Raw genomic sequence first — 12,631 nt, forward strand, 5'->3', positions numbered from 1 at the left:
CCTACTATATAAGTAGTGTAATACCTTGGCTAAACATGTAGCCAATAGAGCTAGCAAGTGCTGGTTTATGTGTAAGGTTCTGAACATATTAGTTTGCTCCAATATCCATACAAACAGTGTCACGATGACTGGAATCAATAGCAAGCAAGAAACATCATATTTCTCTCAGCAAGCCCCTTCAATTAATGTATTCCTCTATATCACCGTTTGTTTAAGGTAAATTACTTATGGTAATCAAAGTAATTATCTAATTGCCAACCAAGCTCCTTTAATTGAAGCTGATGCATATGATCTACTACTCGTGAAAATGGGTGATTAAACACAATTATCGCCTGAGAGCAAACCATTAGGTTACTACTATGCTAAATATCACCACTGGGTGGCACCATCGCAAGATTCCTTCCAGCAAGCAAGGAAGGAATCTTCAGTCGACACATCTCTGTCTTAATGCTGCTGCCCTCTTGTGGTAAAAGTAGAATATCACATGTTACTTGCACCTGGACAATCAATAAATAACCACACTTAAGTGGACCACAGGTTCGATTTTTTTCTTCTCCCAAATCACCTTTTAATCCATAATTGTTGCACAGGTCTTAAGGCATCCTGCATATGAAGTTGTTCCTTCAAGATGTAGGTTCCATTTCAGACTGTATAAACATAGCTTTGAATATGATCACATCCTGTAAATATTTGTTTAAATTATTTCTTTACAGTGCTCAGACATTGTGTTCTGTGACAGAAAAAAAATACAGTGTGAATCCATTAAATATATACATTGAGAAAGGCAGACACAGACGGTAGAGAGTAGGAGAGAGAATATATAGACAAACAGACAAGCATTCAAACCCAAAGATAGGTACATATACATACAAGGCTATACAGTACATAGATACAATGGATTGCATTTACACAGCGCTTTCTCACAGGTCTCCAAGCGCTTTACATTGCGTGTGTGTGTGTTGTGTGTTGGGGTGGTGTGTGCGTGCGTGAGGCACGTATAAGTGATGTGGTGTGTACGTGTGTGTACGTGTGGTAGGATAACTCCCCCTCATCCACCATCAATGTATAGCACCCACCTGGGCGTTGCGCAGCAGCCATTTTGCATTTGAACGCTCACCAAACGATGGCTATTACAGTGGCGAGGTAAGGGGTGAAGTAAACAGACACATAGACATGCAGCCGGACAGACAGACGGCACAAGACTGGGTTGTGTTCAGACCACACCACACATACTTATCTACAGTTCCCTATTATTATAAGTTCGAAGTTCAAAATGTGGTCCCAAGAGGAAAAGGGTTCTCAAAGACATTTAATTGTTGAGGTCATCTCGGTTTGACAGTGTTCAACTGTCTCTGACCTCATGATTTAGTGGTCCCTATGTGATTTTGAGGAATAATTGTTGGTGAGAGGGTCAACTGTAAACATGATTGTATTGGCAGTGGATGGATGAAAGTGAAATACAGATTGAGGCTGACTCCTGACTGTTGATCCAACCCATGGCACTAAGCATGGATCTAGGTTCAGTTCACCACATCTAAGCTCCAATCTAAACCATTGGGAATAGAAAATAAGCTCTGATCCGAGATCAACACTAGAGCACTGGGTCAGACAACAAAAGCCGACTAATAGAAGGGAATGATGGCCGTTAGGTTGGTGAGTCGTGAAAGACTCCTGCTAGAATGAGATAATGAAGGATAGGAAAAAGATGATGCCATATTATAGTAAACATAGAAGCAAACAAGAGAACTAGATGTTCCATTGAATTTGGCAGGATTACCGGTTTTTCCAGGAGATACAGTAGTTAAAAATTGATGACATCACTGCCCTATCCTTCTTTGACCCAATCCCAAACCGATCTCTCACCCCCCTACCACTAGGCACTATTCTAGGCCCGTTTTGGGTGTGACGTACTGTAGATCTCAAAGGAATGGTATCCTCTATTAGATGATAATTGCTCCATCTAGCACTCTTGCTATGCTTACACATATCCAACCCTATCAGAAATACAAGATCGCGTCAACAAGAACCTAAAAGAAAGTTATTCAAATCCAGGATTCAGGGTTCACAGCACTGCTGTTTTTTAAGCTTTCCCTATCACACCTAACCAGAGACTGACCTGTAACACCAGACGAGTAGACTATCTGGCCAGTCAATGAACTACCAAGGCAGTATGAAAAATACCAGATTTGAATGTCCCTCGCCTAGGATATGGAGCAACGGTGGAGGGATTGGTTTGGAATTAGGCCCATTTTATTCTAATAGGAATCGTCCGGGGAAGGTCAGAACCACATTTCTCCACACTAGCCTCCTCCTCGCTACTCCCTACTCTTTGACTGTGATTCGGAAGGTGACACGGCCCAGGAACTTGTCTCGATCGTCGTTGTTGCGCAAGTCAGACCCTTCGATCCGGCATTCGATGGTCAGCTCTGTGTTGTAGTCGTCCTTGTTCAGCAACAGCTTAACCGCAACCAGGGGCTGCACATACCTCTCCTACAGACAGAGAATGGGGGGGTGGCGGGGGTAGAGAGGTGGGGAGGGAGAGAGAATGGGAGTAGAAAGAGAGAAAGGAGAGGGGAGAGAGGGATAAAGGCAGGGCCAAAAAAGAGGGAGGGTGAGACACAGTAAGAGTGCCATAGGGTGGTAAAGAAAAGAGGGGCAAAGGAGTAGAAGGGGAAAAAATGATAATTGACCAACAAAAACTGTTGTTGTTCATCCAACGGTCTTCCAAATTCTTGCATCATTGTATAATAATGCTTTCCGATATAGCACCAACCGGTACGACAAGACAGAAATGGATAAACATTGACCTTTCACCCAAACTTACATGAAGCTTATTGCCGTAGTAAGGGAAATACATTTTATCGAAGCGCCCCTCACTCGGGAAGTACTGCATCTGTATGGGGGTGTCCCTCTGAAGAGGCAAAGGAGGAAGAGAAAGAACAATAGTCAACACAGAAAAATGATAGAAGAGCAAGACTATGTGTATCCTATCCCATGTCGACTGTTGGGACTTCATATAGATCTGAAAGGGTTGGATTGAACAGCTGAATGAACCATACGTCCATCCAATGGTCTTCCAAATTCTTGCATCAGTAGATAAAATGCAGCGGTGAAAGTAGATTTATTTATTCCCGGTGTGGGACCTCCTATGTAGCGCACGCACACATTTTTTTTTAATGAGCCTAATAGTTCAGACATGTCATTTAACTGTCAAAATGTATTTACCTTTCAATGGGGCAAGAAGACAACCAGTCATGACGTTTTCATCTGATTGTCAAACAAATTATTTTCAAAAAAGTAGGCTACATGTTCGTCCACTTGCCTAAATAGTTCCAGCACCTATTAAAACACTGAAAAGTGTAGGCTAATCACATTCAACAGTTGTCATTACATTAGGCACACTTGAAGCCAGAATTGATTGATGCGTCCACTGCTGTCCACTGCTGTCTGTGCGCATCCCAGTCCTGGCCAGTCTTCTCTGCTTTCGCAAAGTGTTAGTGTTCATGTCGAACCACAGCGCATTTTGGAGTGTGGCTGACAAGTGGTACTGATACATTATTGTGTAATAACCTACAGTTTTCCTGCCATCTTTGTATTAATTATTGTGATAGGCTCATATTTAACCGGTACACCGTACCTGCACTATTTCATTTGCCGGTACTCTGTGCCAGACCGGCTTACTTTCACCCCTGGTAATAGCCCTCTGATATGTTGTGTGTCAATTTTGCCATATTGCGCACGCCTATCAAACCTTTTCAGATCTACACAAGTTCATATGAGTATGCAAGAATAATATATTATCGAAGATTTTTTATATATTCCTAAAGCTGCATTCACTGTAATGTAAAACCATCAGCTTTTACATTAAGCAACACCTACTCTTTCTGGCATCCATGAGAGATCAGAGTCAATCAGTTCGTATAATAACACTGGTAGGTTCTAAAAGGTTCCTAATATAATGTTGGTACGCTGCATCAAGCAGGACCAAAAGAAGCAAAAGCAACTTGAAAATCAAGCCGATAACACAATAGAGCACTTAAAAAGGGGGGGAGACAACAAAACAACCCTGTAAGTTGCTCGTACAATGCAAGTTATTTCCACAAGGTAGTAACTTGCATACTGTATAAACATACACACTTCCACATCGCTAAGCTTACCCTAAAGCTTCAACTGGAAGCACGCAGAAAAACAAAATCAAACCAAATCAGGAAAAAAAGAAAACACAAATGTCAACATAAACAATGAATAACAAAAAAATGATATAAAGGTAACCAGAGTATATGACTATCTTCAAACACAGACACATACTGAAATCATGATGACACTTACCTTTGCTGTGCAGTTGACATAGGGATCGCCGCGCGGCTTCAGCCCAATGATCTGTGAACGGAACACCAATTAACCAATCAACAAATCAGAGAGCCGCAGTCACACAATCGGCTGATTTAAATCATTGTTATCAATGTGGTCTACTCTGAGCAATCCAATGGGATAGAAACATATATAAGGAGAGGGTGAAAAGGACAGCAAAACATAATAATAGAGAATGGTAACAAAGCAAATGGAAGCAAATGGAAATAACTAGATTGAGGAGGAGAGAAATCCACTATTGGCTAATGTCGTCTACTGATACATGCAAGGCTCTTGTGAATGTGTCCGTGAACAATGTATTTGAATTGGGACTGGTGAACTACACAGCACTGCCCTGAATTTAATTGGGTCTGCACTTATCCAATGTGCACTTCATCAGGAGCGGAGTGTAATCAAGTCAATGACATGCGTCTAGTGAGTATTGGCTTCATCCCAATTATCTACCATTTTCCCAAAATGTGCACTTCCCTGTAAAGGATTGAACAATGGTGGAAACTCCATCCAGCCAACGCTTAAACCAATCCAATGCTTTTAGATGACGGGGAGTGTGCAAGTACACAGTTTGGAAAGAACGAGAATTGGGACACAAATATGTATCCAAAGAGAAGAGGGAAAGGAGGAGGTACCCTATTCATTTTGAGGAGGACACAGGGTCTCCCCTCGGTGTAACCGAACGTGGAGTCGGACAGGCCGGAGCAGAGGCTCAGATCGCTCCTCTTGAACTGACACGCCTTCCTCTGCTCGCCCACCTCGCCCTCCTGCTCAAAGTAGCCCCCCGCCGTGCACGCCACATTCCTCTCCTGCTCCGTGTCATTGTAATCTGAGAAAAAAACGATAATGACAGACTTGTATGACTTTTTATTATTGGTCTATTAGTCTCGTGTTGCCATACCTCCAAAATCACGTCAATGTCACACCTCCCTTGGAGGTCTGGTGAATTTTGAATGATCGGGCAAGATTTTGATTGGATGTAATAACCTTTTCAATAACCTGAAAAAGGGACGAGTTTATTAACTAATTTACCGTCTGGTGATGTCACCAGGCAGGCCATAACTCCATTCCGCTAAGACAGGCTGTAATTTAAGGCAGTCTTTTCAAACAGATCTTACACAAAAAGGGCATTATCATCATTTTCACAATTTCACAGTATCATTCCAACCTCATAGTGTGGAAATATACAGTAGCTTGTTATGTGGGATTGTGAAAATATTTAGAGCCCGTCTATCTAAGGGCAACAGGAACCAGCTGCTTTTACACTATGGTTTGACTATTTTCACTATGGTTTGACTATTTTATAGTTTAATGTTTCTTTTGAAAAAAATATTTTAAATGGAATAGTTTCACCATATTGAAATGTGAGGTCAGGTCACGTAACAGGGAAGACCGTAAAATGAGGGAAAGATTGTTGTTTTTTTCCTTGAAATGAATCCCTAATCACATTAAAGAAATAAGAATCTTCAGAAATGACTTTGTCAAAGCAACAAAAATAACTACGGCTTTACAATGATGGTGAAACGTTGGAGAAATGTTGGGGTTAAGTGGGTTAAAATCTTCCTAGAGGATGTCAAAATGCTGAATTTGGGCACTTTATCAAGTCTTTATTCATATTATTGAATTTATTAAGTTTATTTATTACGTTTTCAAAATGTGTGCACAAGTTCTACTTAAAATGTCAAAGGGGCTCAAAAGGCACTCATTTATTTTTGGAACGACCCATAACGCAACATTGTATTTCATAGATATGCCAATAAAGCATTATTGAAAAGTACAAAGAGAGAAAGAAAGAGAGAAAAAGGAGAGAAAGAAAGAGAGAGAAAAAAGAAGGCAAGTTAGAGAGAGAGAAAAGGGCACAGATTTTGCAAGGAGACAACAAAAACCATACTCACGTTGCAGGAAAGACTCTAAGGTCTGGACATATGGGGCAAACTGGAGAGGTTGGGATCTGTTAAACAGCATGTCCAATTGCTTGGGCCGGATGACCAACCCTAAGAAACAGAGAGTACAGTATGAGACGACTACCTTCATGAAAAATACCTGCTAAAACATAGTTAAATCTACTCACAAAGAAATCAGGGTCACCAATGTTGTGTGGTAAACTCAGAAACATACAGTAACCCTTAATTTAAAGGATACCAACATTAGGGCTTCATAACACATTCATAACCCATACATAACACATTCATAACCCATACATACCACATTCATAACCAATACATAACACATCCTTATATAGGTACCCTTTAAATAAAGCGTTGCCAAACAGACAGTATATAAAGAGTTTGGCCATTACTATTACAGGTCAAACCAGAAATCTCATCATTCAACAGTGGCTGTATAGTGCTGGGCAATATTGACCAATCGTAGTCCACAGGATTCTCAGGATAAAAAAAATGCTAACTACCTGTCCTTAACCGACAAAGCTTGTGCTCAAATCCGCAAAATACAACAATTCTTGGATATTTCAGTTCCGTTTTCCCTCAGAATGACCTCGTACGCAACAAATGTCCCAATAATAAATCACCTGTCGATCTGACCCAATTGACTGATTGGTTGATTGATTGGTTAGTTGGTTGATTGATTGATTGAATAAATCATCTCCCTGTGGTGCTACTCACCTGGGTGTGGCACCCGGTCGCGGTACTTTGGCACATAGTCGTCCAGTGTCAGCAGCATGACCCATATGGTGAGGACGAACATCCCAGCCAGGAACGCATAGAACACCAGGTAGAACAGGAGAATGAGGCCTGTAGAGAGAAAGAGAGAGATTGATCGAGAGAGAGAGATTAGCACGATTCCAGACTATGTTAGCCCTCCGAGCTAAAAGCTAGGTCTACACACCTGATCAGACGAGGGTCGTTTGGTGAACTGCCTCTGCCATATTAGCATATCAACGTGTATTTAGATCATTCATCCATGTAAACGTTAGTCGTTTCAATAAGGACAGCTTTCCATGTGAATAACTGGATAGGTAGGAAAGGATAGATGAGGACCAATTTCCAGCCTCGACATTTTGTTGAGCAAAGGTACGCATTTTGTTTTCTTATGATGATAGGCAGAATGATCAGAGATGACAGAACAGCCTTGCATTTTGACTGAGAGGTCCAAGTCTGAAGCCTTATCAAATGACAGGGCTGCCCATGGGTGCTAGGTGCTGGGCATTGAGCAACCCATAAGCTTTAGAAATATCCCCTGACTATACAAAACATCTTCCCATGACAGATATTGACCAGGTGAATCCAGGGGAAAGCTATGATTCCTTATTGATGTCACTTGTTAAATCCACTTCAATCTGTGTAGATGAAGGGGAGGAGACAGGTTCAAGAAGGATTTTTAAGCCTTCGAGACAATTGAGACACGGATTGTGTATGTGTGCCATTCAGAGGGTGAATGGGCAAGACAAAAGATGTAGTGCCTTTGAACAGGGTATAGTAGTCCTAATGTTTGGTATACTCAGTGTATTTCGATCCAGCCCATCCCCAAGAATTGGTACATAATTCAAATCCTGCATAACTGTAATGTATGTTAATGCATATTAATGTCTATTGCAGAGACCATATAATGTTATAATGGATGTAAGCAATTCATATGAATCCATTGAACGACATGGGCTATAACATAAGAACTGGGCCTACGATGCAAACAGACAATCAGGTTGTTCACCACACACGAGGCCTACAGCCCACACCTCTCGTATAACCCGCAGAGAATAGAGGATTCCAAAAGATTTGCCTGCCCTGTCCTACCTCCCCCTCCCTCCACTCTCCTACAACACATTCCCATCATGCACCTGCATCTTGATCAAGGGGAAACCCATTTGACCTTGACAAGCGTGCTAATGTCGGCACGCCATGCAGCGTAGAGGCAGGAGGTGTTGTGACAGAGTGAGAGAGGAGAGGAGCATCCCACTGCACAGCACCATACAGGGTCTTAATGCTAGCTGCTAGCTCGCATAGATTTAGCCGAGCTTGCTCACCATCTACAAAGTAACCATAGATTACTGGTGTAAATTGATGAGATAAATTCCATAAATGCGAATACTTTCATATTTTCTGTGTGTGTCAGTGGTGTATCTCACTAGTAACACCAGTGAAGGTTTTAACATCAAGGTCTTCACATAATCATGCTAGCTGGTTGTTAGCCCTGAATTGGTCTGTTCCAGAGGATTCACATGCACATACACGTGCACACACACAACCACACACTGCAGATTTTTTTTGCATACTACTGATGTAGTACGATACACTACAGGGCAGATAGTGATGATTTCTGGTCAAATTGTTCTGAAAAGGGCACATTCATTTAATGTATGATCTAATCTGAATGAATATAATTTGCATATAGTTTATAATTCCAAATTGGGGGGTTACCGAAGAAGACCTAGACAAGGTATAGCTCACCTTATATATCATAAACCGTGTATTTGAGTTGTAGACTATATGTCTATTTGTGGTCTCAATGGAAATACACTGGTTTTGGTTTCTAATTATTATGCTTAAAGGTGGGCTAGTCTCATTCATCTGTCTTGAGCTAATCAGTGCTGAAATGTACAAGGTGTCACACACACGCACCATGCACGCACGTACGCGCGCGCGCACACACACATCATGAGAGGCTGACAATATGATGCTTCAAAACCAACGAGACAGAAATAGAATCATTGTCACACTATCAGGCCACCATTGCCTCGCAATGCTAGAGACCATGAATGAATGGGTGGATAGAATATCATATTACTATCCGATATTAGGATGTGACAATATGCACATCCAAATCGAATAGCCTGCAATTATATTAATACAAATAAAATAAAATGTTTTCGACAGTGGGCTATGCCCCAGCCCCGGTCCAGGTTTTCTTACCCCAGCTCTTCGCTGTGCGCCCACAAAACTCTCCGGTCCTTGGGTTGAAGATAGAATCTTTCCAGCTTCCAGCATTCTCATCCTCTTTCGCCACCGGTTTGTCTTCATTACTTGCCATTGTGGAAATTTGGGGATGCCTTTTTCTTTCAAAATACGAGGAACACCGGGCAATGGTATGTGGCGAAATCAGGGATGTAGGCGGTATGTGGTTGGGTCAATTGTTGGAATGGAATGGGCGGCACAGTGAAGCAATGATGCTCTTGTTGATTTTTTTTTGTTGAAAAATCTGTGACGTTTTCTGCCACTAGTGGCAGCCTCTCTCCGCTACTCAAAGCGCTGCGGCTACAGTAAAAATAGTCATGATAAAAGAGCGGCTTGGACAGAGTAACCTAGATAGCCTAGACACTAAACGAAAACGCTCTAATAACGCTGGATTTATCCATTTATCATGACCTGAGAAAATTTGAGTATATGGTGTACCTAACAAATAAGATGCAAACTGGAAATATCTGGAGATTATGACGATGACAATGATAGGCCTATGCTTTCCATACAGTAATAGGCTATTCATGAATTCCGGCTGTGGTAGCCTAGCACACCTAACATGGAGCCTATTCAGTCAGACTACATGGAAAAATATGTGTGAGTTGTGTTGACAATGAGCATCAACCTGCTCTCTGGTGTGTGTGTGTGTGTGTCTGGCAACCATAAGGTGTTTGTTTTCTGTACCCCGATATCGCAGTGAGAGACACACATTCTTTCCAGTGTTATTTAATCAAAGTTACCCACTTATTTCAAATTCAGAAAGATTCATGCTGAATTTGCAATTAAAAGAAAATAATACGGAAGTGTGTCACAACCAGTGTTGTTAGGAGTCCCCACTCCCTCCCTCCCCGCGCGCGGGCACACACACACACACACTGACTATTCATTCAACTTTATTGAACTGACTTTATTGAACTGACACACACACACACACACACATTGAGTATTCATTCAACTATATTTGCTTTGCGAACCTAGAGTTTTGTACTTACTTGAAAAAAATAATGACATTATTCATTATATTGTGTTGTTGTAGCCTAGGGAGGATACATTCCTTGTCCCTTAAAAAAACGGAATCAATAGGGTAGGTAGCTTTTCGAGTAGTGTGCCAGGGGTCTGGGTAGCGCAGCCTCGGGAGCTCACAGTAGGCTACCTATGATTTCGTCAGACTATCTGATCACATTTTTTTCTTTCGCTGTGTAAATTGACTGGATATATTCACTGCAGTAATAAACCCAAAATTGAGTTGATGTATTATAGTGTAGCTTCTAACTATATCTTGAGCTTGTCCTCGTTGTTCTGTTGCACAATTATGCACCTGGCCTTTCTGCTACCTCGGCTATTCCTAATCAATCTCGTGGAGTCCCAGGAGAAGCCAAACTACAAAAGCTTGTTGGACACTTATTTCAACTTATTTTCTTTACTAATAGCCCATTAGGTGAGATATGCACGATACAGCATTAAGAACGGGTGGGGAGTTGGAAAGGAGAAGCCCATATTCTCCTGTAGTAGGCCTATCTTAACACCAATAGGCTACATCCTGACAAAATACACCATATGAGTGGCCTGCTAATGTACCTTTCTGGACCTTCGAAACTGTCGAGAATAGACCCAAACTGATCCAGATGGTTGCAAAATCAGGCCCAGGCTGTATGCAGTTATTTCTGCATGAAACAAAACAGGAAGTTTGAGCGGTTATTCAAATTAGCCTACATCACTGCAGTTTACAGCCTAGAGACAATAAGTGTGTACTCACTTGATAACAATAATACATTTCGCATTGCACTGGTGTTGTAGCCCAGGGAGAATAATTTTATTGTCTAAAAACATTGCCCTAGGCCTTTGACATAGTGGAGTTTTGCATGTGCGGGGACAACAGAGCACAGCATGGAGAAACAGACTGATCTGCCATTTCATAATCTGTTAAACGTTTTTTTTTATTGCACTTTGACAGGTAAATATTTAAACTATAGCCCTAATATTTAGCTAATGACTGACCTAATATCTAGCTAATAAACTCAGCAAAAAAGGAAACATCCTCTCACTGTCAACTGTGTTTATTTTCAGGAAACTTAACATGTGTAAATATTTGTATGAACATAACAAGATTAAACAACTGAGACATAAACTGAACAAGTTCCACAGACAGGTGACTAACAGAAATGAAATAATGTGTCCCTGAACAAAGGGGTTTCAAAATCAAAAGAAACAGTCAGTATCTGGTGTGGCCACCAGCTGCATTAAGTACTGCAGTGCATCTCCTCCTCATGGACTACACCCGATTTGCCAGTTCTTGCTGTGAGATATTACCCCACTCTTCCACCAAGGTACCTGCAAGTTCCCGGACATTTCTGGGGGGAATGGTCCTAGCCTTCACCTTCCGATCCAACAGGTCCCAGACCTGCTCAATGGGATTGAGATCCGGGCTCTTCGCTGGCCATGGCAGAACACTGACATTTCTGTCTTGTAGGAAATCACTCACAGAACGAGCAGTATGGCTGGTGGCATTGTCATGCTGGAGGGTCATGTCAGGATGAGCCTGCAGGAAGGGTACCACATGAGGGAGGAGGATGTCTTCCCTGTAACACACAGCGTTGAGATTGCCTGCAATGACAACAACCTCAGTCCGATGATGCTGTGACGCACCGTCCCCAGACCATGACGGACCCTCCATCTCCAATTCGATCCCGCTCCAGAGTACAGGCCTCAGTGTAACGATCATTCCTTCGACGATAAACGTTAATCCGACCATCACCCCCTGGTGAGATAAAACCACGACTCGTCAGTGAAGAGCACTTTTTGCCATTCCTGTCTGGTCCAGCGACGATGGGTTTGTGCCCATAGGCAACACTGTTGCCGGTGATGTCTGGTGAAGACCTGCCTTACAACAGGCCTACAAGCCCTCAGTCCAGCCTCTATCAGCCTATTGCGGACAGTCTGATCACTGATGGAGGGATTGTTCGTTCCTGGTGTAACTCGGGCAATTGTTGTTGCCATCCTGTCCCTGTCCCGCAGGTGTGATGTTTGGATGTACCAATCCTGTGCAGGTGTTGTTACACGTGGTCTGCCACTGTGAGGACGATCAGCTGTCCATCCTGTCTCCCTGTAGCGCTGTCTTAGGGGTCTCACAGTACGGACATTGCAATTTATTGCCCTGGCCACATCTGCAGTCCTCATGCCTCCTTGCAGCATGCCTAAGTAACGTTCATGCAGGGACCCTGGGCATCTTTCCTTTGGTGTTTTTCAGAGTCAGTAGAAAGGCCTCTTTAGTGTCATAAGTTTTTATAACTCTGACCTTAATTGCCTACCGTCTGTAAGCTGTTAGTGTCTTAACGACTGTTCCACAGGTGCATGTT

General features: G+C 42.2%; 1 protein-coding gene across 1 annotated transcript; it reads right to left on the reverse strand.

Annotated features, from left to right (window-relative positions):
• Window positions 1-538: 538 nt before the first annotated feature.
• Window positions 539-9,492, reverse strand: LOC139551125 (sodium/potassium-transporting ATPase subunit beta-3-like). The gene is made up of 7 exons (XM_071362530.1): window positions 9,231-9,492; window positions 6,987-7,115; window positions 6,258-6,356; window positions 4,998-5,191; window positions 4,330-4,380; window positions 2,825-2,911; window positions 539-2,490 (listed from the first exon to the last, which is right to left on the reverse strand). Exons 1-7 carry the CDS (start codon window positions 9,346-9,348, stop codon window positions 2,323-2,325), a joined length of 846 nt encoding a protein of 281 aa, XP_071218631.1. The 5' UTR covers window positions 9,349-9,492; the 3' UTR covers window positions 539-2,322.
• Window positions 9,493-12,631: the final 3,139 nt, after the last annotated feature.

The sequence above is a fragment of the Salvelinus alpinus genome, chromosome 23 (assembly GCF_045679555.1).
Source record: "Salvelinus alpinus chromosome 23, SLU_Salpinus.1, whole genome shotgun sequence".
Taxonomy (NCBI): domain Eukaryota; kingdom Metazoa; phylum Chordata; class Actinopteri; order Salmoniformes; family Salmonidae; genus Salvelinus; species Salvelinus alpinus.